This window comes from Drosophila guanche, unplaced genomic scaffold (assembly GCF_900245975.1).
Source record: "Drosophila guanche unplaced genomic scaffold, DGUA_6, whole genome shotgun sequence".
Lineage (NCBI taxonomy): Eukaryota > Metazoa > Arthropoda > Insecta > Diptera > Drosophilidae > Drosophila > Drosophila guanche.
The window spans coordinates 8,365,476-8,392,522 of NW_022995745.1; the positions used below are offsets into that span (position 1 = coordinate 8,365,476).

General features: G+C 54.3%; 5 protein-coding genes across 10 annotated transcripts; 3 read left to right on the forward strand and 2 right to left on the reverse strand.

Annotated features, from left to right (window-relative positions):
• The first annotated feature begins 327 nt into the window (after positions 1-327).
• Positions 328-2,017, forward strand: LOC117581186 (chitotriosidase-1). The gene is made up of 2 exons (XM_034268135.1): positions 328-1,398; positions 1,483-2,017. Exons 1-2 carry the CDS (start codon positions 440-442, stop codon positions 1,868-1,870), a joined length of 1,347 nt encoding a protein of 448 aa, XP_034124026.1. The 5' UTR covers positions 328-439; the 3' UTR covers positions 1,871-2,017.
• On the reverse strand, positions 1,420-26,986 carry LOC117581183 (serine/threonine-protein kinase Smg1). Of its 3 annotated transcripts, none has more exons than XR_004573634.1 (10): positions 26,188-26,985; positions 25,720-26,128; positions 23,318-25,637; positions 19,611-23,237; positions 15,918-16,210; positions 14,463-15,849; positions 13,403-14,389; positions 12,982-13,339; positions 12,083-12,907; positions 1,420-1,430 (listed from the first exon to the last, which is right to left on the reverse strand). XR_004573634.1 is itself a non-coding variant. In XM_034268127.1 (10 exons), exons 1-10 carry the CDS (start codon positions 26,609-26,611, stop codon positions 12,708-12,710), a joined length of 9,882 nt encoding a protein of 3,293 aa, XP_034124018.1. In that variant the 5' UTR covers positions 26,612-26,986; the 3' UTR covers positions 11,158-12,707. The 3 variants fall into 3 exon arrangements, 2 of the variants coding, with proteins under 2 accessions (XP_034124018.1, XP_034124017.1); XM_034268127.1 differs by lacking the exon at positions 1,420-1,430 and having other exon boundaries at positions 11,158-12,907; positions 14,463-15,044; positions 15,168-15,849; positions 26,188-26,986; XM_034268126.1 differs by lacking the exon at positions 1,420-1,430 and having other exon boundaries at positions 11,158-12,907.
• Positions 1,961-6,006, reverse strand: LOC117581185 (TATA element modulatory factor). 3 transcript variants are annotated; one of them, XM_034268134.1, is made up of 6 exons: positions 5,872-6,006; positions 5,049-5,699; positions 3,375-4,980; positions 2,975-3,314; positions 2,687-2,914; positions 1,961-2,616 (listed from the first exon to the last, which is right to left on the reverse strand). In XM_034268134.1, the coding sequence occupies exons 2-6, from the start codon at positions 5,668-5,670 to the stop codon at positions 2,398-2,400; spliced, it is 3,015 nt and encodes a 1,004-aa protein (XP_034124025.1). In that variant the 5' UTR covers positions 5,671-5,699; positions 5,872-6,006; the 3' UTR covers positions 1,961-2,397. The 3 variants fall into 3 exon arrangements, with proteins under 3 accessions (XP_034124025.1, XP_034124023.1, XP_034124024.1); XM_034268132.1 differs by having other exon boundaries at positions 5,787-5,985; XM_034268133.1 differs by having other exon boundaries at positions 5,049-5,705; positions 5,787-5,985.
• On the forward strand, positions 6,240-11,017 carry LOC117581187 (E3 ubiquitin-protein ligase znrf2). 2 transcript variants are annotated; one of them, XM_034268136.1, is made up of 7 exons: positions 6,240-7,553; positions 7,625-7,751; positions 7,818-7,913; positions 7,981-8,086; positions 8,177-8,247; positions 8,746-8,940; positions 9,007-11,017. In XM_034268136.1, exons 1-5 carry the CDS (start codon positions 7,056-7,058, stop codon positions 8,232-8,234), a joined length of 885 nt encoding a protein of 294 aa, XP_034124027.1. In that variant the 5' UTR covers positions 6,240-7,055; the 3' UTR covers positions 8,235-8,247; positions 8,746-8,940; positions 9,007-11,017. The 2 variants fall into 2 exon arrangements, with proteins under 2 accessions (XP_034124027.1, XP_034124028.1); XM_034268137.1 differs by having other exon boundaries at positions 9,011-11,017.
• Positions 17,681-19,289, forward strand: LOC117580847 (D(1) dopamine receptor). The gene is made up of 3 exons (XM_034267593.1): positions 17,681-18,355; positions 18,416-19,132; positions 19,250-19,289. Exons 1-3 carry the CDS (start codon positions 17,856-17,858, stop codon positions 19,287-19,289), a joined length of 1,257 nt encoding a protein of 418 aa, XP_034123484.1. The 5' UTR covers positions 17,681-17,855.
• Positions 26,987-27,047: the final 61 nt, after the last annotated feature.

Here is a 27,047-nt window from a genome sequence, read left to right on the forward strand (position 1 = left end):
AATGCCAGGACGCATAACATACATTTTAAATAGCAAAGGAGGTTAAATACAATTTACGAATTTTAAATTTGGGTTAATTTAAGAGACTTAAGTTCCTTTGAAACTATAAGTTCACTTACTTCGCTCTGGAAAATGTTTATTTGATTCTCAAAAAACCTTCCAAGAGTATAAACCCATTTCTGAGCATGAACAAAACAGTTGCATTAACCCATTGCGGCCCATGGAGAATTATACCCACGAAAGTTTGGTCTATAAATAAGGGATATATACATGTGGTATTATTTTCCGCGGCTCAACTCGAGTTGTTTACTTTTCAGTGGTGGGCTACGTGGGTTAAGGTTCACTGCAGTGAAGAGTTTGTTTTTGTTCTTTTGAAAAGCAAAACAAAGGGTTATTTTTGGTAAGAAACCCCAATGTCAGCAGCCAAAACAAGGAGAAAATGGTGCACTACAGCAAAATCGAGGACACCGTTCCGGGGAAACCGATAGCCATGACTGCCAACTGGAACAGTGACGACCCCGCGTCGCAGAACCGCAGATTACCGCGAACTTTAGTCTGTTGCAGTGCCCTGTTGTCGCTAATTACGGTAATCGCCATCGCTGTAGTGGTGTGCACGGGCCAGCAGAAGGGGGCGGTGAGCCGGGCAGCAGAAGGGCAGAAGCCAAGGGCGGTGCCCAAGCGATTGGTTTGCTATTACTCAACCTCGGATGCGGATGCCCTGAGACTGCTGGACGTGCCCGGGGACCTGTGCACGCACATCAACATCGGGTTGGCCAGCCTGGACAATGCCACGCTGTGGCTGGGCCCCCGACTGCGGCAGGTGCTGCAGAACGAGACGCTGGCATTCCGGGCTGCCCACCCGCAGGTGAAGCTGCTGCTCTGGATTGGCGGCGCCGACAGTGGAAGCCAGTTTGCCCGCATGGTGGCGAACCATGCGATGCGCAAGCAGTTCCTGCGCTCCCTCAAAGCCCTGCTGCGGCTGTACCCCGCCCTGGATGGCATCGATCTCGACTGGGAATTCCCCAGTGCCTACGAGAAGGAGCGGCAGCATCTCTCCCAGCTGCTCTACGAGATCCGGCAGGAGTGGCGCCGCGAGCGCCGCCCAAATGCCCTCCTCTCGCTCGCCGTGGCCGCCCCCGAGGGCATCGCCTTCTACGCCTACGACCCGCGCCAAATCAATCTCTACGCGGACTATGTCAACCTGATGGCCTACGACTTTCACTTCTACCGCGAGGACACGCCCTTCACCGGCCTCAACGCGCCCCTGTACGCCCACGCCACCGACATGTCCATCATGGCCACGTTCAACATCAACTACACGGTCCACTGGTGGCTGCAGAACGGCCTGGAGCCTCAGCGTCTGGTCGTCGGGCTTCCCACTTATGGCCACTCCTTCACGTAGGTGCTCCCATCCCCTGAATGATCTGAATCTCTGTCTCTCTCTCTCATTCTCTTATGTTTTTTTGTTTCGTTTTTGAATAGTTTGGTCAGTCCTTGGAATCATCGGATTGGGGCACCCGCCTCGGGCTATGGAAAGTGCGGCCAGTACGGCTTCACGACGCTCTCGCAGACCTGCGAGTGTGCCGCCAGATACCTGAAGCCGCTCTATTCCTACGACACGGAGACATGCTCGCCGTACTTGAGCGGCCTGCAGGAGTGGATATCGTACGAGAACCAAACAAGCATCGCCTGCAAGACGAACTACATCAAGTCGCTGAACTTGGGCGGCGTCATGGTCTTCTCGCTGAACACTGATGATCTAAAGAACTCTTGCCGCTTCCTGGCCACGTCGGGGGACAACAAGCCAGTGTTTCCTCTAACCCAAGCGGTGAAGGGTATCCTGCAGGGAGAAGGAACACAAATGCTCTAAAGGAGCTGTAGCCGTTCCATGCGTTGTGTCTGATCAAGCGCTGTGTCCCCAGCCCGTTGAACTGCTCGGCGGAGAACGGTAACAGCTTTTGTACATAGTCATAGACACGATAACTTTTATGTTTAAATATAAATTAAATTATCACAATCGGTCAATTCATAATATAACTAGAGGACGTGTAAGAGGAGCGAAGAGGGTTAGTGAAATTAAAATAATATTCATTTACAGAAGAAACAGACACAACAGCAGCAGGACACGTCATATAACTTGGGTGGTAGACTGTGGAGTCTTGGAATATCCTCATACATGATACAGTACATGGGCAGACCTGGGAGCTGTTATCTGAAGCAAAGGGAATGAGAAGAGTCCCTCAATGCCGTGTTCTCACTCCTCCGAGGTTAGCCAGTGTATAATTTGGATAAGTAATGGCCCATCGGGACTGGAGATTGGAGATTGGGGACTCAGGTTCGCCTGAGGCATGTCAGATTGGGCAACGAGGCACAGTAGATGCTTCTGCGTTCCGGCAATCATGTCTGCTTCGTTGGCCGCTGCAGGTTCGGGGGTGGGTTGGCCAGCAGCTCGTCGATCTGCAGCTTGTAGGCCGACTTCAGTTCGACCAGATCCAGCTCCAGCTCCTCGGTGCGCTCCACCTTCTCGCCGTACATCTGGAGCAGGGCATCGTAGCGATGCTGCAGGTCCTCGTAGCACTTCTCCATGGCCTCGTATGACTGCATCTTCTCCTTCATCTGTGGATGGATACGCCCTTTATGTGCCCTTTACCACATCTCTGGTAGACTCTAGCGACCCAAGACTCACCGTCTCCAGTTCAATCGTCAAATGGGATATCTCTCCGTCGAGCACACCTCGCTCGGCCTGCAGGCGCGACAGCTCCCATTGGAGGTGCGTGAGCTCGCCGTCGCGCTGCTTCAGCAGCGACTGCAAGTGCTCCAGCGTGGTGGTGTTGCCCGCCATGAAGCTCAGGTGGACGCCCTGGATGATGCCCGACTGGTTGCGGCCCGAGTTGGAGGCGCAGTCCAGATCGTCCTGTGGATACGAAGCCAATGAGTCATCGCACATCTGTCCCAGTGGGTGGCCCAGGCTTACCGTCTGCCAGTCAATGATGCCGCCCATCATCGCCTCCTCCGTGGACCCGCTGTCGTCGGCCAGACTGAGCGGAGGCGAGTGCTGCCGAAGCGTAGAGAACGGAGGCTGAACGGGGACTTTCTGCGGCTGCATTTCGCTGCTGGCCTTGACGGCCTCCACGGTAAGCAGGCTGGGCATGGACTGCTGCTGCAAGGCCTCCTGCACAGCCTCAGTCTCTGCTTCGGCCTCGGCATCTACTTTGGCGTTCTGCTGCTGCTGGCGCTGCTGGCACTGCTGCTCCTCAAGGCCCTCAATCCTCTGCTGTTGCACCTCCAGCTGCGCCTGCAGCGTGGCCAATTGCCTGTGGATCGCAGTGGATAAACAAAATAGGTTGAATACAGAATACAGACTGCTCACAAACCTGCTGTGTGCGTTCTCCTTGAGGCTGGCATCTTGCTCCAGCTGCCGCAGGGACATCCTGGCACTCTCCGCCTCCGCTAGGGCGCTGGAGAGCTTCGCCTCGAGAAGACCGCAGCGCGTGCGCAGCAGCTCCTGCTTCTCGTTCTGCACGGACTCGAGCTGCTGCACCGAGCGCAGCTGCAGCTGGGCATCGTCGGCCCTCTGGAGCAGGAGCTGTTCCTCCTTGTTCCAGGAGGCGGTGCGCTGGTTGAGGGTTTTCTGCAGCGACTCGATCTGGCGGATGAGCGGTGTGGTGGTGACGCTCAGCTCCTGAGTGGAGCTCTCCGCTCGCAGTTCGGCGGACTCTAAACGTCGCAGCAGCTGACGGTTCTCCTCCCGCAGCTGCTGCTCCCGCTTCGCCAGACTGTGCTCGGCGTGGCGCAGCTTCTCCCGCATGTCGGCCAGCTGCTGGACGTACTCCTGGTTCTCGGCCCTGAGGCTGTCCTGCTCCACGCGCGTCCGCTTCACCAGATCGCCCTTGACGCCATCGAAGCTGGACTGGAGGGCTGACAGCTTCGACTGCAGATCCTCAACGCGGCTGCGGCACTCGGCGTTCTCCTCATCGACGCGTCGCTTCTCGTTGGTCATCCGACCCACCGCCTCGATTTGCGATCGCTCCATCTCCTCCTTGGCGGCCAGGGACTTCTTGAGCCGCTCCGATTCGCTGGACAGCAGCGAGATCTGCTCGCCGTTCTTTTTGAGAAGCGTGTCCGAGGTCTTCTCCTTGGCGCGCAGCTTCTTGATGATGATGGACTGCTGCAGAATTTCCTTGGAGAGCTTCTCGCCCTCCGACTGAAGTGCTGCGATCATCTCGTTGCACTCGGCCAGCTCGTCCTTGGGTATCTTGTTTAGCAGCTCGTCCTTGAGGCTCTTGATCTGGATGCGCAGCGCGTCGCGCTCCCGGATGCTCGTCTGGAACTTTTTCTCCAGCGCCGACAGCCGCTGCACGGCCTCCGCGGCATCCGGGCTGTTGGCGCTGTTCGCCGCCGCCTCTACGGAGGCGCGCAGCTCCTGGTTGCGCTCCAGCAGCTCGGCGTTCTGGCGCTCCGACTGCAGCAGGCGCTGCTCCCGAGCTTCAATCACCTGGTTCAGCTCGCTAATGCGATTCACCAGCTTATCTAGCTCCGACTGCGAGTCCTCCGACAGCAGGGATATCTCCGAGGGCTCCCGATGGTGCCCCTTGGGCTTGAGCACCTGTCCAGCCAGCCCTGTGCCTGTTCCTGTCCCAGCCATGGACCCGGACCGGCTGCTGCCCAGCTCCTTGAACTTTTGCGGACTCGTGCGCGTCGTTGTGCTGTTGGTGCTCGAATCCCCGTTCGGGTTGGAGATGATCTCAATGTCCGAGGAGGTGGACGAGTAGCTCTGGTCAACCACCTCTGCCTTGCCCTCGCCTTCGGCATCGACGCCCTCGCGTCCTAGTCCTTGTCCCGGCCCACCGGCCTTTTCCTTGTGGCTCATCTGCATTTGGATATCCTCGAAGCTCTGCGTGGAATCCGAGTCGGCGCCCGTCACATTGGAGGCCGCCTGGGTGTCGCTGAACACCAGGGCCTTCATGGTCTTGGTGGAATCTATGAGGTGAATGTAGAGAGGCAGGCAATGTATCCACTCTGTTCATTATGTTTGCTGCAGTACTCACCATTTAGATGGTCTTCCAGGCGCCGCTCCAGCTGGGTTCCTTCGTCGTCGTCGTCATCGTCGTCTTCGCCATCTCCTTCGGCATTGTCGGAGGTCTCGTTGCTGGCTATGATCACGATGCTGTCGGGCAGCGAGGGCTCTGTGTCCGGCGACATCTCCATCTCGCTGGCCGTCGTGGCCGTGATGAGCTCCAGCGAGGATTCCGAGTTCTCCATGGCGGAGGCGGCGTCGCCCTCGGGCGAAGTGGGCGATGGTGAGGACAGAAGATCGACCGAGTCCGATGTGGCTGATTGTCGCTTGGCATAGAGATTGCCCATGCCCGTTGCACCTGATGTGGATGTGGGTGTGGGCGTTGGCGTGGTTACGGCCGGATCGCTGGCTCTGGGTGGAATGGTAACCATTTCGTTGGCATGGGGATTGTCGAAGAACGTGGGCGTGTCCGAGGCTGTCGTCTGCGAGGCGGGCGCGCCGACAGAGCTCGCGGCGCCCGTGTCCGATGATCCTGCGCTTCCACCGCCCGACCCCGAAGCGGCGCTATCCTTCTCGGCGCCCTTGTCCCTGTCGTCATCCTGGATGTCGAGGGCCTCGATGAGCACCGTCTTGGCCTTCTCGAACCAACTCATCTCGCTTCGTGCTTGATTCTCAACTGCAACTGCAACTGCAATCAAAATCAAAAACAAAAACCCCAAATATCAATATTGTTTGCCCCCTTTTTGACGACGTTGCAGGAGGCGCATACAATTATGGTTTTTTCCTTCTCTCGGGGACGGTGGTGGCTAGGGTGCGGGGGGTCTCGCAGGGATCGGTCTGACAGGCCTACTAACCAAGCAGCACATGCAAGTCCCAATTGTTTTCTAGCACAGTTAGTTGATTTCAATAACACATAATACAACAAAATTGTATTTCCAACTCATAGGTGAGGACCCTCAACTATCGATGGCTGCGGCTGCCAGCTGGGCTGTCCGCCTATCGATAAGTGAGAAGTGGTGCACTGCCGTGGCTTGGCCGGGCAGATAAATAGGTAGGTAAATAACTTTATGTTTAAAAGTCCATTAGGTGAGCAGCAGTGACAACATTCGGGTAGGCAATATTTTGTCCATGTGACCCATCGACCTATCGTTGAACAATAAGTAAAAATATTGCAGGTATCGATACAGCTGGTTCAGTTCACATCTCACCCACAAAACATCGATTGTAGGGCACCTCTATTTTATAAAATTAATACAAAGAGTACACATAAAACGAAACGAAAAACACAGCGCAGGCTGAACGGTCATTTAAAATAAGAGTGCAGTCAACGCGGATTAAGCGCAGTCACCTCGAGTTTTTGGCATTCGATCCACAGGACAGCATCAACAGCAAGAGCAACAATAACAATCAACTACGCACCGAACCGAACCCCAGGCACCGACCGATTAACGCCCTCCCCGATCCCGACGCCTGCCCGCACTTTTGCACACTCGCACACACACACACACACACACACACACACACACACACACACCAGTGCACGTACACTCGCCAGCCAGCACCCCTCGCTAGCTCGCCGTCTCCCCTTGGCATACACACTCATATACACGAAAGAACCCACGCACACACACATTCACAGATATCATCTATCCGGACGGGGTGACAGACCGACCAACCGACGGGCATTCATTATCACCGCAGCCCAAAACACACAAACACACACACACACACGGCAGTGCTATTGTTGTCTGCTGGCTCTCGACTGCCCACCCCCACACAACCACCCAACCAGCTCCTGCTCCCGCGCGACGCCCCGTCAAAGGAGTCGCAAGCAGACAAAGGAGCAGCGCAGCGCTCGCCGGCGGTAGGGGGAGTGGCCGGAACTATCCGGCGCAAGTGCGTCACACAGGCACCAGGCATCAAAGGAGTCCAGAAATCGAAATCAAAGGAGAAGCTGTGGACTGTAGCGGTAGGAGCTAGAGGAGAGGTGGAGGAGGAGGAGCAGCAGCAGCAGTAGCCGGAGCAGGAGGGGTTCCCTATGGGTCAAAAGGCGAGCACACCAGCGACCAGTGGCCAGCAGAGCCCGCGCTCAAGAACATTCTCGAGCAGCTCCACGGGAGCCGCTGACACATCGCCACAAGGTGCGGACTCGGGTGTCGTCGGCAGCCGCCATGTCGTCGGCGGTGATGGCGGCCAGGGATTTAATTTGTTGCGCACGCTGCCGGGACTGCAGGTGTACCACAACCAGAACTCCACTTCCATAGACAGGCAGAGGGCGCGCAGCCTCAGCTCGGTGCCGGACATCCAGCAGCAGCAGCAGCAACAGCAGCAGCAGCAACAGGGATCCATCACCTCGTCCGGCAGCAGCCCACACGCACACACTCACAACACACACCCACCACACGCCGGCGTTGCTGTGTCCGTGTCGGGGAACCCGGCGAATAGCAACAATAGCTTCTCCGCTGCTGCCAACAACAATGGCACCTCGACGCAATCCTACATGCCCCAAAGACGCACCCTAGGTGACTCCATACGGGTGAGTAATCGGCGCACTGCACAGCATTCTGATCCACTCATCAATCGGATATTTGGATATGGTCTTTTTAGGATATGGGACTCACTGGTGGAACCATCGCCGAGAGCATCGCCCTGGCCGCCTCTGCCACTTCTGCAAATGGGATCGGACGCGTGTACACGGCCACATCGCTTCCATCGCACATCTGGTCCTTCAATGGTATGTCCTCCAGCTGCCGCATCTCCGCTGCTGCATTTGTGGCTCATGTGTGATTCCCTTCCGCAGGTATCAAGTGCCCTGTTTGCAATAAATTCGTGCTCCCCGACGACATTGAATGCCACCTGGTGATGTGCCTCACGAAACCACGTCTCTCATATAACGGTACTGTCACCTCCTTTCTCATCTTTACCTCGTTTTCTAATGTCTTGATTCTCCTACGCTCCTGTAGAGGACCTTTTGTCGGACGCCAAGGGCGAGTGCGTCATCTGTCTGGAGGACTTGAGTCCAGGGGACACAATCGCACGGCTGCCGTGTCTCTGCATCTATCACAAAGGGTGAGGAGGAGTACCGTACCGCCTAAGGAGGAAGGCCTTTGTATTACAGCAGTAGTTATATCCAATGCAATCTGCTTTCTGTGTTTTCAGATGCATCGATCGTTGGTTTGAGGTGAATCGCTCCTGCCCCGAGCATCCAGGAGATTAGTAATCCTCATAAGGTGAGTAGCCAGCAAAACCATTGAGGAACTTTGGGCAATTACCAATTGATATGGGATTTATTAGAGATTCACACACAAATATCCTCAACGGGTTAGTTCAAAAGTTAGAGTTAAGAAAGTTAAAAAGATGTTTGGTTTGGGTACCTATCATTACTCGAGGTATTTGTTGAGATATTCGCTGTGTGTCTCACAATAATTAATAGTATGTATACAGTCAGGTGAAACAGGGCATTTGCTGAAGTAAGACCAGTTCTCCTTATTATTTTTGACATGAGTGTAGGTAGCAATGCAATTGGAGGCTACGTACAAAATTCGAACATGCAATTATCCGCATTGACAAATGTCATGGCGGGGGTAACTGATTGTAAATGGAGTGTTGAATTATAGTACTTGGGGCCATTAATCAGAGCTAGCAGCTGCAGCTGCGCTTTATAGTATCGGTACTCCCATACATATGGCTATGATATCTAAATCAAATATATTTTGTTTATATTGCAGTGTTTGCTGTTGATGTTTGCTCGTTGAGTTGTTCGTTATGTATGAGATCGGGAGAGTACGAAGGCGGTAGGGAGAGGCGAGAACAAGAACGAGAGCTACTGGCAGCAGCACCGTATCACCGTATGTCAGGCGCCAAGTGCCAGGTGCCAAGAGGTGCGTGGGTCAGGAGCTGCCCAGGCTACAGTTTGGCGAAACGTATGGTTTTAGATTTTTAAATCTGCACAATAACTAGATAATATATTGATTTTCTTTTCCGTGTAGACAGTGAAGTGGAGGGGCTTCCCTTTATAGAGCTACATATATTGGATGAATTGACTTGGCGGCCCCTTCCCCCTGCGTTACCGTTACGACCCGATTGACTGCTGAAACACACATACAGACCCCACACACCCACACACACACACAAATCAATTGAACGAAATTAATTAACAAAATGCTAAACTGGCATTAGGAATGCATATTTTATGCTGATAGAAACGAGAAACCAACCAACCCACAAACACAAATACAAATAAAAACACCAACCACAACAACAACAACCACAACAAGGAAAGAATGCCACAACGTCAATGGATAGATGCGTCAGGAGGAGGGATCGCGAGATTGCGAGATCGAAGGATAATGAAAGATAATGATGGAATGATGGAAATGTTAAGCGAAGCAACCAACCAACCAACAAAAGAATGTCAACCAATGTGATGTTAAATTTTATATTTTGTAACTATAACGATAATGCTGTAATTGTAAATGTAACTGTACGAGTACTATATGTTTATGTATATGTATATGTGTATGTCTGTGTGTATGTATTTATTATTTTAAAACAGAACTAAAACACTAGGTTTAAAGAACTAAAAAACAAACCAACAAAAATGAAACCAAGAACACCACAAAAAACCGCAAGGAGAAAAACTCCCAACACACAACAACAACCCACACAAATAATACAAATAAAAAACAAAACATAAATATTATAAGCAAAATTAGTAAAAATAAGAATGGAGAAGAGGGAAGGAAACGCTAGATAAAAAAGCAAAGCAACCAAAAAAAAAACAAACAAAAAAGCAAAAAAAAGAAACCGCAAAAATGCGAAAGAAAAATCTTAAATGTAACTGTTAAACTTCCACACAGAACTTTCAAACTAAGCAAACAAAAACTAAGAATGTGAAATGAAAACTTCCACACATAACTTTTGAGGCGATTTAAAAGATGTTTCAAGATTTGTTCAAAACAATCCCAAAAATTTTAATTTGTGCGTCAGCGTTTTATAGATAGATTATCGCTAGTTTATACGATTTTTTTTAAATTTTGATTCCTGTATATTCCTGTTTGTTATCTGCATATTGATTGTGTTTTTGTTTTAAACAAAATAAGAGGTACGAACATTTTAATAAGAAAATAAGATAGGCGCGATAATATTTTAAATATTTTTCACCCACTTTGTTCCCCGTTTGTGAAATGTGAGAATTCTGGTCAAACACGAGGTCGAAGCTGGGTTGAGAGGAGTCCTTCGCCTCCAGCCATATCCGATATCCGCCGAAATCCGGTAGTAGTCGTAGGCGTTCAAGCTGTGCGTTTATTACGATTACAATTTACAATACTGCTTTTTTTTGTTGTATATTTTGGAATGGATGTATTACCAACAACAAATTATATAAACATTTATACTTTTTATTATTGCTCATTCACACGGATCACGGTGATCATGAAGATGAGATGATGATGATGAATGATCCGAAAAAGTTTCCTTAGCAGCAAGCGGCGGCCGCTCTCGCTCGTAAGAACTATTTTGTAAATGATATACTTTAATGTATTGTACAGATGATATGTATATATATCTATATATATACACTATATGTATATATATATGAATGTATATGTATACAAAATAATTGTAACTGTATAACTATAGCTTTGCATTGAACGATTGAGGATTGAGGAACACCGATCCTCTCCGAAAAGGTAAAAATGGATATTCAAACAAAATAAATTAAAACCAAAAGAAAACGATCAACATAAGGTACTAACGATTGAAGATTGGCAAGTTATTGATTTACATTTGATAATTGTTTGTAAAATACCGAATAAGTGTAGTAATTGTATGCCAATCACATTTTGTCTTGATCATAGAAAACCCAAAACCACAGGAGAAGGGAATCTTTCAACTTTTTACACCCCAATCGAGAGCGTCAGGAGGTTAGTTAACTTGAATCTATGCTCGATTTATCGATTAAACCAGGTCGATGACTCTCGCGGCTACCACGTAAAATGACAAAAAAATAAACAAAACAAAAAACCGAGAAGAATTCTAGATAATAAACGAGTGATTATATATATATACTATATATACACAGGAGAAGTCTTTTACTGAAAACCACACACACACCCACACCACAGATTATAACGCACACAAATCATATATCATATTTAATCTTTATTCAATATTTTAGCTAAAATAAAATCAGGAAGGGAGGCACACAATCCGAATCAAACCGAACCGAGCCCAACCATATATCCGCCGCCTTAAACCAGGGACCGTAAATAGTCAAATCGGAATAACAATATAGCTGTGGCTTAACAGAAATATAAAAAAATTACAAAAAAACACCAAGAGGCTGGGGTCTAATCTTAACGAAAATAAGGGATTGTATTTGTATACCCATGCAGAAGGAGAAGTATTATATTAATTTCGCTTTATGTACATAAACTAAATAAGCCACCCCACACAAAAATCTCACTAACATACAACTTGCATTACAAATAAATGCAAGTGTGCAAGCGTAAAAAAGTCTTCCACATGATTCAGTCAAATTTGATCAAAAACTAAACTATATCTAAACGAAGCGATTATAAAACTTAAATAGTATTGCCAAAAACATACTTTGGATAAAAGTTGTGGAACTGCAAGGGTATATAAATAACAATACAATTCAGTCGTCGATTGTCACGTGACATTTCTTTGTCAATCCGGAATCACTTAGTGGTGTATTTCTATTGCACCGATCAGATTTGTGAATCTACTGATAAAAACCCATCTCAGAATTAAAGGATAACTGCAAAGCAGGCACGTTTTGAGTGTGTTTGAGTTTCAATTAAATACACGACTCCCATAGAGACCGAATAACAAAGATCTGTAAATATGCCATGGCACGGATATCTGCAGATATCTATAGGGAGGTATTAGAGAGTACTCCCGTCCCTATCTTTTTCATTGTGAGAGGGTAATTCAGATCAGATCCTACATCCTAGACGTTCCTACTTTTGGCTTACGGCTTACGGTCCCTGCCTAAATCTATGGCTTACGTGTCCCGTATGTGGGAGTAGGAGTTGAACGGACAGACAGATGGGCGAGGGGTGAATATATATATATGGGAGGGTAGCTATAATATTGATTACACTTTTTCGTTTAATTAAAATATAAGATTTCAGAGCGAACAGGGGTAGACGCTGGGGAAGGGGTCGGGTTGGTTGGCATAAAATCAGCTTAAAACAAAACAATTAAAAATGTTGGCAACGAGAAAACCGAATATTAAAAGTGTGTAGATCCAGCACAGATCGATTTGCATCGGATCGGCTGGTTCTTGAGTCGTTCTGCCCCTTGGTGGGGACAGCAAATGTATCCTCCTTGTACGCCCCTCCCACTTAACCATCCATTTGAACGGGAATAAGCTGTAAAGGAGCCCTGTTTCTGGTATCGAATCAACACAATTCGCTTTGTGTCGCTTGTGTCACCCTGTCCGCCATTCAACTGGGAGAGTCTTCCCTGGCTATTGGCTTCTGGCTACTGGCTACAGACTACAGGCTACAGGCTGGAGGATGCCCAACCTGTCACGGCCGGCCAGGCCAGAAGGCCAAAAAAGTTACCGCTCAAATGTTGAATGTAGTCGTCCGCCCCCTGCTTTGGGGAGTGTGTTTGTTGTATGTCAGTTAGGCCAAATTGCGGCCGTTTATCCTGGCGGGCCCTAGACCCATGGCGTCCAACCCTCGTAGAGGACGGCCAGATTGTCCGGATTGGTGGCGTCGCTTATCACATGGTCCACCTGCTCGGCAATGCTGCTCCGCTGGCTGCCGTCCGGGTCGCGGCCCTCCAGCTTCATGCGTATCTTCTTCCAGACGGACACGCCATAGGCATTGCGCTTCTGTTCGTGTAGATTTGCGGCACCTTTAAGGGACGAGAGGGCAAGAGAGGGACATTCGCTTTAGTTTTGGACAGGGATTCGTGGGAACAGCGCGTACCCTTGGTGTGCGTAAAGGTGTCGTATGTGAGGGAGTCAGAGTCGGCGACCTGCAGCAGCAGCTCCTTGATCCGCTTGAAGTATTCGCTGGCCTCCTGGCCGGCCATGGCCTGGATCTGCTGCAGCTCACTCTGCCAGCCGGCGACCAGCTCTGGCTGCAGGATGTGCCGCTCCGCGCAAATGTCCTTGCGCAGGGCGGTTAGGTGCTCGAGTAATCTCTGCAACAGCAGCTGGCTGTCACGCAGATGATCACACAGCTGCTGCACATCCGCGGGCACACTTTTGGCCCCGTGCCCCATGGCCTTCGCATTGGAACAAAAGTTGCCCACAAAGAAACGCGGAACATGCTCCAGCAAACGCTGTGGGGAATCGCAGAATCAGATAATCAGAACAGACACTAGAGCACAGGGCTCGAGACTTACCTGCGTCTCCTTGACCAGGGTGCAGATGCACCGCAGCTTGGCCTGCTGCTCTCCGGAAAGTATGGCAAACTCGCGCTGCACCTTGCACGTCTGCTCCTCGATCAGGCCGAGCACATTCTGCAGCCAGTAGTCGTCGATGCCATCCTCGGGATCCAGCAACTCGACCACTGCCTGCTCCACACCACTGACGCTGGCACAGCTCGCCTTCCAGTTGCCGAACGCGGCCAGCCATTGCTCCAGATGGTTGTGCAAGGTTTGGATCTCCAATCCGGATCCCACCGCATCTGCCACGACCTGCTCCAGGTGGCAGACGGCACTGGCTCCCTCGCATAGCTGGCGGACGAGGGCCACTTTGTCTGACACCTGCTTGCGCTGCTCCAGCGCATTGCGCAGCATGCTGTCGATGTGGTTGCGGTTCCAGTTGCTCCGCAGCGCCTCCAGCTGCCCCAGCTGTGCGTCTAGGCCGAGCAGCAGCTGCTCCAGCCCATCAACGGTCCGCACCATTTCGCCCCAGCTCTGGGCAATGTCCGACACCAGCTTGCGGCGGCAAATGATATGCGGACCGCCACGCAGCTGCGCTCCGAGGGCCTCTGAGTAGCCCCAGAACTGGGCGGAGCCCACCAGCGAGTGGAGTTCAATCTGCTGGGTGATCGAGGCCACCTCCTGCTCCTGCTGCATCAGGCCCGCATCCGTCTGCAGCGCCATGAAGAGGCCACCACACAAATGATCGGCCTTCTCCACATCCATCGACGAATAGGTGTTCTCTGGCGGCTGACAGGTGGAGCCGTAGCCTTTGTAGTAGTCATAGGCCACCAGGGGCAGCAATCCTTCCAGGCACTTCTTCTGTATGCAGTGCAAGAGGGTGCCCATGGGTCGCGCCATCTCGCGCACATCGCAGCTGCTGCTGGCCCCCAAGGTCTGGTGGATCACCCGGAAGAAGCAGTTGTCGTTCAGCTCCAGCTTGTGTTCCTTAAAGAGGACAAGTTCCTGTTGCAAAAAAGAACAGAAATAATAATTAGTTCGAAGAATCTCAGGTGAATGGCGGGAGGGAAGGGCGTACCAGGTATTGCTGGGCATGGGTGGCAGTGATGTCTTCGATCCGCTGCTTCAAGCACTTTCGCATATCATCGAGCAAAGTGCCAACCAGCTGGAACTGCTGGTGGATCGGCTGCAGGGAGAGCATGAATCGCTGCTGCTCGCTGATATCCTTGGGCCGCTGTTCGGCCAGCGCCAGAGTGTCGCTGTAGAGCTGCTGCAGCCTCTTCGGCCCCAGCTTGGAGAGCTCCTCCAGCTGATCGAGATTGGGCTGCAGCAGCAGCTGCCGGAATATGCTCGCGGGCAGGTCGTACGCGAACAGGCGCTGCAGCTGCATGAGGGCTGCCAGCAGGGTCTCCAGCTGGCCAAGATACAGGTCTTGAACCTGCTGGTCATTGTCGCCGCCGCTGGTGCCGCCGGTGCTATTGGCACCCATTACACCATGGCACATGGACCGAATCACGTGGATGTAGCGCAGCTGATGCTGCAGCAGCTCTTTGTCCTGCTCGTCGAGAGCCTGCGCCTCGTAGGCGCGGAAGGAGGAGCTGGCAATGTCCAGGGTGCGCATCAAGCAAGAGTTGAGCAGCAACAGGCTGCAGTCGGACTGCTGAATCCGCTGAAGGAAGGTGGCCGTTGACGTCGGCGGCACGAGGCTGAGGATCTGCACCTGCTTGACGGAGTACCGCTGGGTGGAGTCGTGCAGCTGGCAGCCGAGATGCAGCCAAACCACCTCCAGCGTCTCGGCCAGATTCGTCACGCTCTGCGTGCAGATGGAGGGGCTGTTGGCCGCCAAATCGACGGCCCCCTCTAGCTGCAGGTAGGCCGCATAGCTGTCGTGGAAGCGCACTATGAGCTTCTGCCGGTGGCACTGGTTCGGATAGAAGGCCATAACGGCCGCATACTGCTGCATAAGATCCGTGCAGTGGCGAGCCACCTCGTTGATGCCAACCAGCAGCGAGTCCACCTGAGTGCGCGTGCTCTCGATGCTGGCGAGTAGAGCTCCGGGCACGTACATCTGGAGTACATCTGCCAGGGCGAGGTGCTCCTCATGCCAGCTGCCCTCCACTGGGTGCAGCGACTGCAGTTGGGCGTGCAGCTGCGAGAGGTGGTACGGCTGCAGGCACTGGCTGTAGCTGGCGAGGAGGCACTGGACGAACGCAAAGTCCGCCCGCCGCTCCACCGTCAGCTCCATGAGAGCGGTCAAGTGCTTGCGCGTCTGCTGCAGACGCAGCGGTGCCGTGTTGAAGCTGTGGCTTTTCATGGCCGGCCCCAGCGATTTAATCTCCGCCACCAAGGCGCTGCGCTCGTTCAGCTCCTCGAGCTCCCTCTCTGCGGCCAGGCGCTGCGCTTGCGCAGCCTCCAAGTTGCCCAGCTCCTGGCCCACTTCCTGCAGCTGCAGTAGGATTTCATCCCTAAAAGGAAAAGACGAGGAAATTAAATCAGAAATCAAGCAACCCATACCCCTTGGCGGACTACTCACTCATTGGTGGACCAAAACTTGTGCAATTGGGCGAGCTTCTCGGTGAAAAGCGGACGCTTGGCCTCCCAGTCAGGGGCGCGATGTCTCTGGGCCTTGTCCTTGTTCTTGTGGCACTTGGCGCCCCCGTTCTCCGGCTGCTTCGGATTGATGCAGCGACGCTGTGTCTGGGCATCGTCATTGAGCGTCCAGTCCACCAGGGGATCGTAGACAAAGGCCTCGAGCAGGGTCAGCAGGGTCTCGCGCTCCTTGCGCATCACCTTCAGCACGTACTCGCAGCCCAGACGAAAGGCGCCCTGCAATGGATGACACAACCATAATTAATATTGTTTAATGACCACCCCCGCCCCGCCCCAACACCCATCAATGAAGCGAGTACGAGTAGATCATAAAACTGTATGCAAACCGGATAAAACACAACTGTGACAATCGGTTCAGATATATTTATGGACGGTATCCTATAAACCAGAACCACTAGCCATCGAACCATACCATAACCATGTTCTACATGGAGCTCCTCCCTTCCTCTCCCGCTCTGGTCCTCCCTGCCAGCGGAGGACTACGACTGGGATTCTAATCGCTATTTACAATTGCAGATTGGCCCGTAATTCATGCGATAAGCTCCGCCACGAATCGCGTTCTCGCCTTTCAGGGAGTCTACATATATCCATATCTATATCTGTTGTATCTATTGTTCAGATTTTGTGGCCACATGTGCCGCTCCCGCCATCGCCCCCGCCCGCCAGCCTCATGGCATGCCTCATTCTCAGTTGATTCTTTCTTGATTGCCCCACATGGCCCCCGTATCTATCCGGCTGTGTATCTCTGTACACATCAACCTATCGCAGATACTTGAAACGTTTGTATTCTATGCCTACATCCATGTGCATATTGTACTTGAAATAATAGATTTGATGGGTTTGATCTCCTTGCAGATTCGAGGGTTCGAGGTGATCTCTTATGGCTTATGGGGAAAGTCAACGAACGAGGGTCGCTGCTGCACGGCTGCGCATTTTCCCTTTTTTCCCATTCAATTTTTAAGTAAGCCGAGGGGAGCTGCTGTACGTATAGTTATACGCATATCTTTGGGACGCGCAAGAGGTACGAGCGGGGGGAAATATCCATCTGCAAATAAGCCACACGACAACACAGTGTGGGCCACATGCAAAAAGGCCCAGTGGGTGCGATAGACTCGACAGAGCTAATGCGCATAGATATCACTAGATATTGACAGGGATACGAAATTGCCAACTGCTGGGGAGACAAACCATCCACCCAGTGCGAGTGCTCAGTTATTTTGGGGATTGTATCATCGGAGCTGGAGCACATTGAAGAACTCCGAACAACTTTATCGATCTATTTTTGTTTTGTTTTTTTGGGGACCCACGACCCAGAGACCCAAAGGCTAATCTGTGAAACCCCCCAGCGGCGGATCTGTTGCTGTTATTTGCCCATTTCCATCGCCCATTGCCCATTGCCCATTGCCCACTGCCATTGGCATTGCAGCTCCATGGCTTTCGGTGGCTTTTCGACTGCTGTTCCCTGATGTTCTATGCTGTGGCCCGGGGGCTTATCAACGGATTGCGGTTCTCACGCTGCGGATCTCTGTCGTACTGTCGTTATCAGTGCACAATAATGATGATGATGATGATGTTGTGTATTAATGATGCCCATCATCATCATCATCGATGACGATGGTGACACCGCAACAGGCACTGACACTGCGGAACGTCAACAACAAACGACGCCCACGAATATCTGCACTGAATAGCGACACGAGCACCCGAACAACCGAAGTCCTTGCCCCATGGACGTACGGGGTTTCTGTTCTATCTACTGGCCCACTGCCAGATGGTTGCCCACTGGCGTCGCGTGCGTTTGGATCTGCTCTCTCAAACGTAATTTCGAGGCATTTTCTGTGTTCTGTTTTGTGGCCGCTTCATGGCCCTTGTAGGGGAATCATATCCGATCATGTGGAATGCCGTACAGAAAGCCACCAAATGGAACGAGTCCCTCATGCAGGAGGAGGATGAGCATACAGCAGGAGCAGTGGCAGGAGCAGAGCTAGGCGCAGCAGCAGGACTCCAATCTACCGGCCTGAGTGCGGGCCATCTGCTCTGGCTGGCCATCAATGTGCTGCTCTTTGTGCTCATTCTGGGCGGGAATGTGCTCACAATTGTCGCCGTTCGCACATGCCGCAACCTGCGCTCCGTCATCTCCAATCTGTTCATCCTCTCGCTGGCGATATCCGACTTTTGCGTGGGCCTGGCCCTGCCCTACCACCTGGTGTTCTACATGGGCTCCGGTCTGGGCGCCATGAGGGGACCCTGCCTACTGCGCTTCTTCCTGTTCATCTGCGCCTGCTGCGTCTCCATGCTGACGCTCATCTCGATAGCCGTCGACCGGTACATAGCCGTGGTCTATGCGCTGCACTACAGAAGGTACGGCTTGCAATCCCTTCCTTCAATTCGAATTCTTTCATTTCTCATTGCTTATGACAGATACATGACGCGTCGTGTGGCGTATGTCATCATCACATCCAACTGGTGTGCGGGCGCCCTGGTGGCACTGATGCCGGTGTTCTGGAACCGCTGGACTCTGGCGCAGGCCTGCGAGTTCGACGAGGTCCTGTCCCCGGGGTACGTGGCTGGGGTTATAACGCCCGGATTCGTGATCATTTGGATCTGCATGTTGATGGTCTACTGGCGGATAATGCGCGAGGCCTCCAAGCAGGCGCAGCGGCTGCGGCATGCCTCATGCGTGGTCTACAACACGGACAGCAGCAGCAGGGGCCTGCTGCATCCGGACTGGAAGAGCGTCCAGATTGTGGTCTTCATTATGGGCTGCTTCACGCTCTGCTGGCTGCCGTACTTCTGCGTCGCAATCGCCCAGCTCTTTAGCATCTGCCGCAGCAGCTCGATGATCTACAAGACCACCTTCTCGCTGGCCATCGCCAACTCTGCCCTCAATCCGATCATCTACTCGTGGAAGAACTCTGGCTTCCGGCGCGCCTTCGCCCAGACCCTCTGCTGCAAGTCGACGCGCTTCTGCCACGTCGATGGCGCTGGCGACGAGGAGGCCGATCATCTGCCGACGTCCTGCAAGCATCGTATCGATAGGGAGATGGAGGCGGCCAGCTCCTCCGCCTCATCGTCGGCTGCCTACCACACGACCATCAAAACCGACTGTAAGTCCAAGCCCACTCAGTCTCAGTCTCAGTCTCAGCCTCAGTCTCAGTCCCCTCCCTCCTCCCTCCCGACCACTCAGTGAACTCTCTCAATAAAGCACCCGAACAAATAATTCGTGTAAATTCCTTTTTGGATCTTAACTTGAAGATCAACCGAAGAGGTTCTTGCTTCCTGGTCCATATTTTAGTTTGCTTTGCTACCCGCACCACCCAGATACGCACAAGCGAAAAACAAAGAAGAGAACTCCCGAGAATGGGCTCGGAGCTCGGCTTGAGTCTCGCTTAGAAAGGTTGTTGTTTTCTATGTAGTATGATAGAGATCCGAAGACTGAAGCTCTACAAAGCCTGACTTCAAAGACTTTTCCTAATTATGGAAGCTCTTCACAATGGGAATCGTATATGATTTGAATCAAATGTCTGTCTACTATTGCGACACACATATGGCCCAAAATGGTCGAAAATTGTGGTGGAAAATTATAGATAAGGTTGAGGATAAGAATATTACTTACCTCGATGCCAGTGATGCCGAGGGCATTGATCAAATTCTGTGTGAGGCGGAAGGGCACCTTCTCGGGTATGCGTAGCGTGCGGCCCTTTTCGAAGCAGACGTTGTAGTCGATGTGAACGATGTCGCCGCTGCCGAGGTTGATGAGCACATTGTCCAGATGGCGATCCCCCAAACCGATGACATAGCCGATCATCGACATGACGGACATGCAGGCAGAGTAGCGGCGCACGGACTGGCGCCACTCGGCGGCATTTCCCGCCTGGCACCACAGCTCTCTTGTGAGCAGATCGCTGGGCGTCTCATCCGACAGTTCGCTGAGGACCTGCCGCAGGGCGGCAATTGGCCACTGGCGGCGCGGATCGTTTACGCTGAGCCCGCTCTTGGCCAGCAGAGGCGTCAGTTTGTTGTAGAAGAGGTCCGTGAAGCGATGCGAGGGGACACCGCCACCGCCACCGCCACCGCCTGGGGACGGGGCCGGCTGGCGCTGCTGCCACTTCTTGTAGAGGGCGAAGAGCGGCGTGACGCCATCTACCCAGCTGATGAGGCCCGACTGTGGGCCCAGCGGGATCACCGAGTAGTGGTGGGCGCGATAAGAGGTGGTCGCACCGCCGGGTCGGGGCTGGTCGCTGCGGCAGGCCATAATGGCGTTCGAGATGGACAGAAACTGCATGATGCGCTCGTCGAGATGCAGATCCTCCAGACCCTTGAAGAGGAACGTGTACCGCTGCCCGTTGCTCCCATAGAAGGCCACCTTCTTGGGCTTTGTCTTTGTGGGCAGAATGCACACTGTGCCCTCGACACTCTCGATGTGCACCTGATCGGGTTCCTGGTCGCCGCCGTAGCTTTCCTGCTCGTCCACTCCGGGCATGGAGATGCGCATGCGGCCGATGCCGCACAGCACGGGGCTGACGGTCTGCATCTTAAGGGTCATGGCCGTGCCTCGGATCATGTTCGCCTGCAGCGTGTGATACAGCTGCTTGAGCTTCTCCCAGGCCTCCGGATAGCGTCGCGTTCGCAGCACCTCCAGCGTGGACTTGATGTGCACATCGAATCGCTTGCGGAAGCTCCGCTCGTAGCTGGTCTCCGGCGCACGGGCTGTGAACGCCACAAGGGCCTCCAAGTCGAGCAGCAGCTGCGGCCGCCAGCTATTGAAGCGATTGTTCTTGCCCTCGTGGTCGTCCGGCTTGAATTCCGTGGCAAAGGCATTCACGCGCCCCACATAGGTGTTGTATATGTGCGCCAGCGAGTGTATCCAGTACTCGTCCCACAGCAGGCACACCCTCCGCAGCTCCTCGACCATCAGCTGGACATGCTGCACGGCCTCGGGTGCCTGCTTGGATAGGGCGCCTAGCAGATAGCCATAGCAGGAGTTTTTCTTATCCTTTGATTCATCCTTTTCCTTTTCCTTCTCCTTCTCCTTATCTTTGTCTTTGTCCTTCTCCTTGTCCTGCTGCTGCTGCTGCTTCTCCCGATTGGCACCAACGACGGCGGGAAAGATCACCAGCTGGGGGCGACTCTCGGCGAGGCGGCACAGCAGAGCGCACACGCTCTTCCGGACGTAGGGCTCGTGATGGTAGAGGCGGCTGAACAGCTGCGGTATGATCACCTTCCAGGGGGCAATGGGCGTGGTGCGGAGTCCCTGCTCGAGGACGTCCTGCAGCCCGCTGGCATGCTTCACGATCAGCCGCAGTAGGCGCAGCGTTGTGGTCACCAGATTGCTGTCGTCCACCTGGAATCTGGCGTCCCCCTTCTGGCAGCTGCTCAAGCCGCCACCGGATGCCCCCGTTCCCTGGCACGCTCCCGCCTTGATGCTGAGATACTGGAAGTAGGAGCGAGCCGCATCCTTGTAGAAGTCGTACGTGTTGCCAATGGCCTGTCGCCAGATGCGCAGGATCTCGTCCAGCACACTGTCCGGCTGGCACTCCAGCAGGCTCAGCCGACGCAGGCAGCTCTTGGAGGCCTCGTCGTCCCGAATCTTCGCCGCCTCGGGGCACATCTCCACGCAACCGGCTGGCGGCTGATCCATGCTGAGCGCCTGCAGCCGCTCGTTGAGGCGTTCGCTCTCCAGCGGCGTCTGCCGGTTCAGCGCTCGACTGAGGGCAGCCACGTCCGACTGGGAGAGCACACTGCCGCTGTCGACGATCTTCTTGCCCCAGCGATAGGACCAGTTGCCGTACGCGATCAGCGCCTCCTCGCAGTTGGGCCGCTGCTCGAGGCTGGCATGGATGAGGCGAGCCACCAGTCGCTCCCCCTGGGGAATGGCCACCAGTTGGGTGGAGCTCGAATCGCGCGTCAGCGGGCACTCGGGCAGCTCCTCCAGCAGCTGGTCGATGACGGGCGACTGGAGATTAGGGGCCAGAGCCATGGCATTCCCATTGCCGCTGCTTCGCGCGCTTATCCACTCCGAGAGGGTCAGCAGCAGACCCGCGCCCATGTCCTGGTGGGTGTGGCTGCTCCTCCGGTGCAGGCTCAGGCACAGGGAGGCGCACAAATTGATGGCTGGCCCCAGATCCGAGCTGTTGCACGGCGTTTGCGTCTGCTGGAGGTGCAGGCACTTGGCCAGTTCGCTGTGGCTGCGCAGCACCTCCGCATTCTCCGTGTCCAGGATGTCACTGCCACTGAAGGTGATCTCCTCCAGCGGCTGGCCAAAGTACTGGCTGAGCAGCGACTGGCATGTCTGTAGGTTGCCCTCGTCACGGGCTGCGGCCGCTGCATCGAGGCAGAGGGTCTCCCAGCTGCCGGGGGCGCAGTGCTGGCGCAGGAGCTGTGTCCAGGCCAGGCAGCGGATCAGTATGTCGCTGGAGATGTTCGTGGGACGCCGCCGCTCTGCTATCAGCGGCAGCAGGTTGAGCTCCTGTCCACTGGCGAGCCCCTGGACGATGTGCTTGAGGAGGATGAGCTCGCGGCAGGCACGCTTGTCGCTGCTGGGATTCAGCAGGCTCTCGCGCCAATGGAGGTCCATCAGGGAGCAGGCCTGGCTGCCGGGCAGGCCAATCGGCTGCTGCCCCATCAGCGTCTTCTGCAGCATTATGTCCTCCAGCCGGCGGCGCACATGGAAATTGGAGAAGCTGGCATGGCCGTGGCCGTGGCTGTGGCTTGCACCGCTCTCCCAGTGGCTTGGCCACAGGCTGAGCTGCTGCAGGGCCAGGTCGAGCTCCTCGGAGTTGTTGGCACTGGAGCAGTTTTCGTTTCGTGCGAGCAGCCGCTCCAGTGCAGTTACATCCACGTTGCGGCACTGCAGGAAGGGATTGAGCTCCTTGTCCTCGGGACGGAGCAGCTTGTGCTGCTTTATGTCCACCAGCAGCGACCACTGGCCCGTGTCCTGCAGACACTGCATCATCTGGGCGAGCACAAACTGATGCGTGTGCGGCTCCAGCTCCTGCCCCTCGCCCTCAGCGGCCAGCACGCTCTGGTAGCCGCTCAGTGCAGCCTCTCTGCGTCCGGCCGCCTGCTCTGCCGCGTGCTGCAGCCACTGGTAGGACTTGCCCCCACTGCTGCACTTGGCTCGCGCCCACACGTACAGGCCTCGTAGCGAGTCCGCTTCCTGGCAGCTGATCCAGGCCCAAGCGAGATACACCAGCGCCTGGCTGTACGTGGCATCCTGCGTCTTTGTTGTCATCAGAATTTGCTGCAAGAATGGGAATGGAAATGGAATATAAATAGAAATAGAAATCGCTGGATAATGGCGACAGCAACAGCGACACTCACTTGGGCATAGCGTATGACCAGCTCTGGCTGATGGATGTGCATGGCTATGATGACGACGCCGATGCGTATGCGATTGAACCACGACGTGCAGGTGGGATTGTTCAGGCGAAAGAAGGCGGCCACCGGCTTCTCGGGTGGTCGCAGGGCGAAGGCACTGCCCTCGGCCGCATTGTAGATGAGCTTCTCGAGGGCATCGAGGAAGCCCAGCAGCATGGACAGGTTCACCTGGATGGCCGTGAGCTGCTCCAGCGAGAGGCCGCCTAGGGAGGAGCGTTCCGCCTCCTTGGCACAGCCGCTGAGAAGGCGGGCATGACGCATGATGACCGCCTCGAAGCCCAGGAACGTCTCCTGCGGCTTGCCGAGCGTCGTGCGAAGCCGCTGATCGACGCAGTAGCGGGCCGCCTCGAACTGTAGCCAGGCGGCGGCCAGGCGCTGGCAGCGGCGCGTGCACTTCGACAGTTTATCCTGTCGCTCATCGGGCGGCGCCACCTGGTACCTGCGGACGAACAGTTCGCGCAGGCAGTGCGTCAGCTGCTTCTGCTCCGGCCGCTGCAGATGCTCCACGAACTGCTGGAACACGTTGTCCCGCACGGCGCTGCACTGGCTCATCTTCTGCTGCCAAACGCACACCCGACGGCCCTGCAGCCCCGACTCGAACAGCGTCATGTGCAGCGGCAGTTGGGCGTAGATCTGGGCATAGGGGGCATGGCCGCTGGTCGTGAGAACCTGCAGCTGCTGCAGTGCCGTCTCGCGATACAGGACGAGCAGGTCCTGTTTGGAGCGTAGGGCCGCGGGGCCAAAGTCGAGCACTGCCTGCATGCAGGCGGCACTTTCGAGGGGACGCCACTTGGCGGCGACACCGCCAATGCTGCGGCAGATGCCCAGGAAGTGCTCCTGCTCCAGCAGCAGCGGCGCCTGCTCCCGGCACTCGGCCAGCAGCAGCTGGGTCCACTGCAGCAGCAGCTTGAGGTTTTCGGTTGCCAGGCGGCCGGCCTTCGTGAGGATGTTGTCCAGGAAGCGGAGGATGTACTCGAAGCTGTGCGCCGTCGGCCAGATGTTCTTCTTGGAGGGATCGGGCTCGCGGAAGAGCGTGGAGTTGGTGCGGAAGTTGTGGTTCGCCTGGCAGTGGACGACAAGCAGGCCGAGGAGCGCTTGATGCGAGTTCGGATGCTTGGCCCAGAGGCCCTCGTCCTCTGCGCGGCAGTTGCAGATTAGCAGCTTCAGGATCGACGGCTGGCAGGTGTACAGCCCAATGATGGCGGACGTCTGCTTGGCGAGGGCCGCCAGTGCGGCCAAGTGGAAGATGAGCATTATTTCGGCTTCATCGCAGCCCAAAGGGGTTTGGCTGGGGGTTGGCTCTAGAAGCTCCTGGATGCAGACATCGATGTCCTTCACCAGATGCCCATACGCCTGCTGCAGCAGAGGCACGTTCTTGATGAGCAGCGTCTCTTGGCAGGTGCGTAGCAGCATCTTGTATGACGCCCCGCCCGTCTGGCGCCGCACCGCGGCCACATAGGGATGACCGTCGGGGCCCGACTGAAAGATCAACTGCACCAGGCTGGCGGGCAAGCGGACACGCAGACGACGCACCGTGCAGAGCAGCAGATAGAGTGCACTCTGACGCTGCGGCTCGCTGAGGTGGTCCATCGCCTCGAACTGGCCGAGCAGCACCTTCTCCAGGTGCTCGGACGGCAGGGTGCCGCCGCAGTTGTGAAGCAGACAGATGGACAGCAGCTCGTTGATGTTGATCAGGGCGTCTGCATCCGCATCTGGGTGGAGGAGGACACTTGGCATGATTCTGGTGATGTGATCGACGGCCACCTTGACAATCGACTCGCAGTCGGGGTGGCCCTGGAATATCTGCATGCGTACGGCGCACTTGAGCAGGGTATTGAAGGCGCCCACAAATGCGCCCAGCCGCTCCGACCAGCTTCCCATCCGCTGTCGGTCGTTCTCCTGCTCGTGCTCGTGATCGTGATCGTGCTCGTCCTCGAGCACTGTAATGTCCTCGACAAACTGGGCCAGCAGACCGTAGCTGAACTCGATCTGTTTGCTAAAATATGGCGTCAGCTGTTCGAGCACCTGGGCGCAGTGGGACCTTAGGCACTTCGGCTGTCCCTGCTCCAGCTGCCAGCCGATTATGATGTCCACCACGTCGGTGAAGTGGCACTCGAAGGGATGGCGATAGCTGTGCGAGAACTGCACAATGGCGCTGCTGACATCCATGAAGCTGTCGGCACTCTCCGCGCTCTCCAGAAAATCCTTCAGCATCAGCATCATCTTCTCGGAGTACAAGTGCAGATCGCAGCTTGTGTCAAGGCTGTGTGGAATATAATGGAAGAGAATCAGTTGGTTGTTCAGTTAAAGCGATAAGGATCGATCGATCGAGGATGTGCTCGGACCTTAGTGTGGTTCTCAGGGCGACTATCAGGTAGTGCTGCATGCGCTTGCAGGTGCGATAGTTCTTCACAATGAACTCCTCGTATATGGGATAGGCCAGACGATTGAGGTAGCCCATCAGGCCGAGGGTCTTGCTGCACTCCTCGAGAACGGGCGGGGCGCAGTGCTTGTACAGCATCAGCATGCTCTCGAGCACAAGATCGAAGGAGTGCGCCATATATGCCATGTTCAGGGGCGTACGAACGGCAACAGCCAGCTTGCTGCACAGCTCGAGCGCTGCCGCGCTATTAGTCTCCGTGTGCAGGCGACGTATGATCTTGGTGAGACGCAGGTCATCGGAATTTCCTCCCCCATGGTGGTTATAGCTGTTGCTGTTGCCCGCCTGCTTGTTGGCAATTTGATCGCGCTCGCCTGCGGGAGCAGATTAATGGACACACTCGAAAGACAATGCGTGAGGGCATGGGACTTACCTTTGCAGGGATACCCCCGTCGCTGGGTGTTCTGTTGCAAACACTTTGTGGCAGCGAATGCCATTTCCATCGACATGTTGGCATTCCGCGACATCATGGGCGACATTCCCGTACAAGTGGCAGTGCCAGAGCCAGAGCCCGCAGCAGAAGCGGCGGATGCAAATGCCTGCGCCACAGCCGCCTCGTGACTCCACATCGATTCGCTGGCACAGCTGTAGCTATCGCTGGCTCCATACAGCATGTGGTTGTTGCTGGCATTGCCGTTGGTGTTTCGCAAAACGCGGTCTAGCTGCACACGCAGGGCGGACGCTGATGCGGATGTCGATACGGACGCGGACACGGACGCCTCTTCCTCGGCTTCATAGTCGCTGTCCACGGAAAGTGCTCTTCGCATTGAATAAACTGACGGCACTACCGCAGACATCAAGTATCCCTCACGGTCTTCATTTACGCACTTTGTTCAACGCACACCTTACTTTTTCTTCGGATTTCTTGGTCTTTGAATGCTCTGCTATATAGATGGGTGGCACGTTATCGCGATCGATGCGATAGTTCGATAATGCCCTTGATCGAGAAAGTACGCGATGGCCCACTATCGTTGGTGGTACTATCAGCAAATGCACATCAACCCGCACAGGAGTCCTTGGAGCACGAGAGGCTTTACTTTCTTTGAATGAAATCCTTGGGGCTTGTATAAAGCATGGCCTGCCTTGCTTGAAAAGTAGCAGATCGCAGCACAGACTGAAAGCCTGTCAAAACGTTCATTGAACTGTCGCATTGCTGAAAAGTAATTTGTTTCAATTTGTTTTCTACTGGGCTTTAAATATGAATCCAGGACCCCTTTACAAAAGACAATAGGG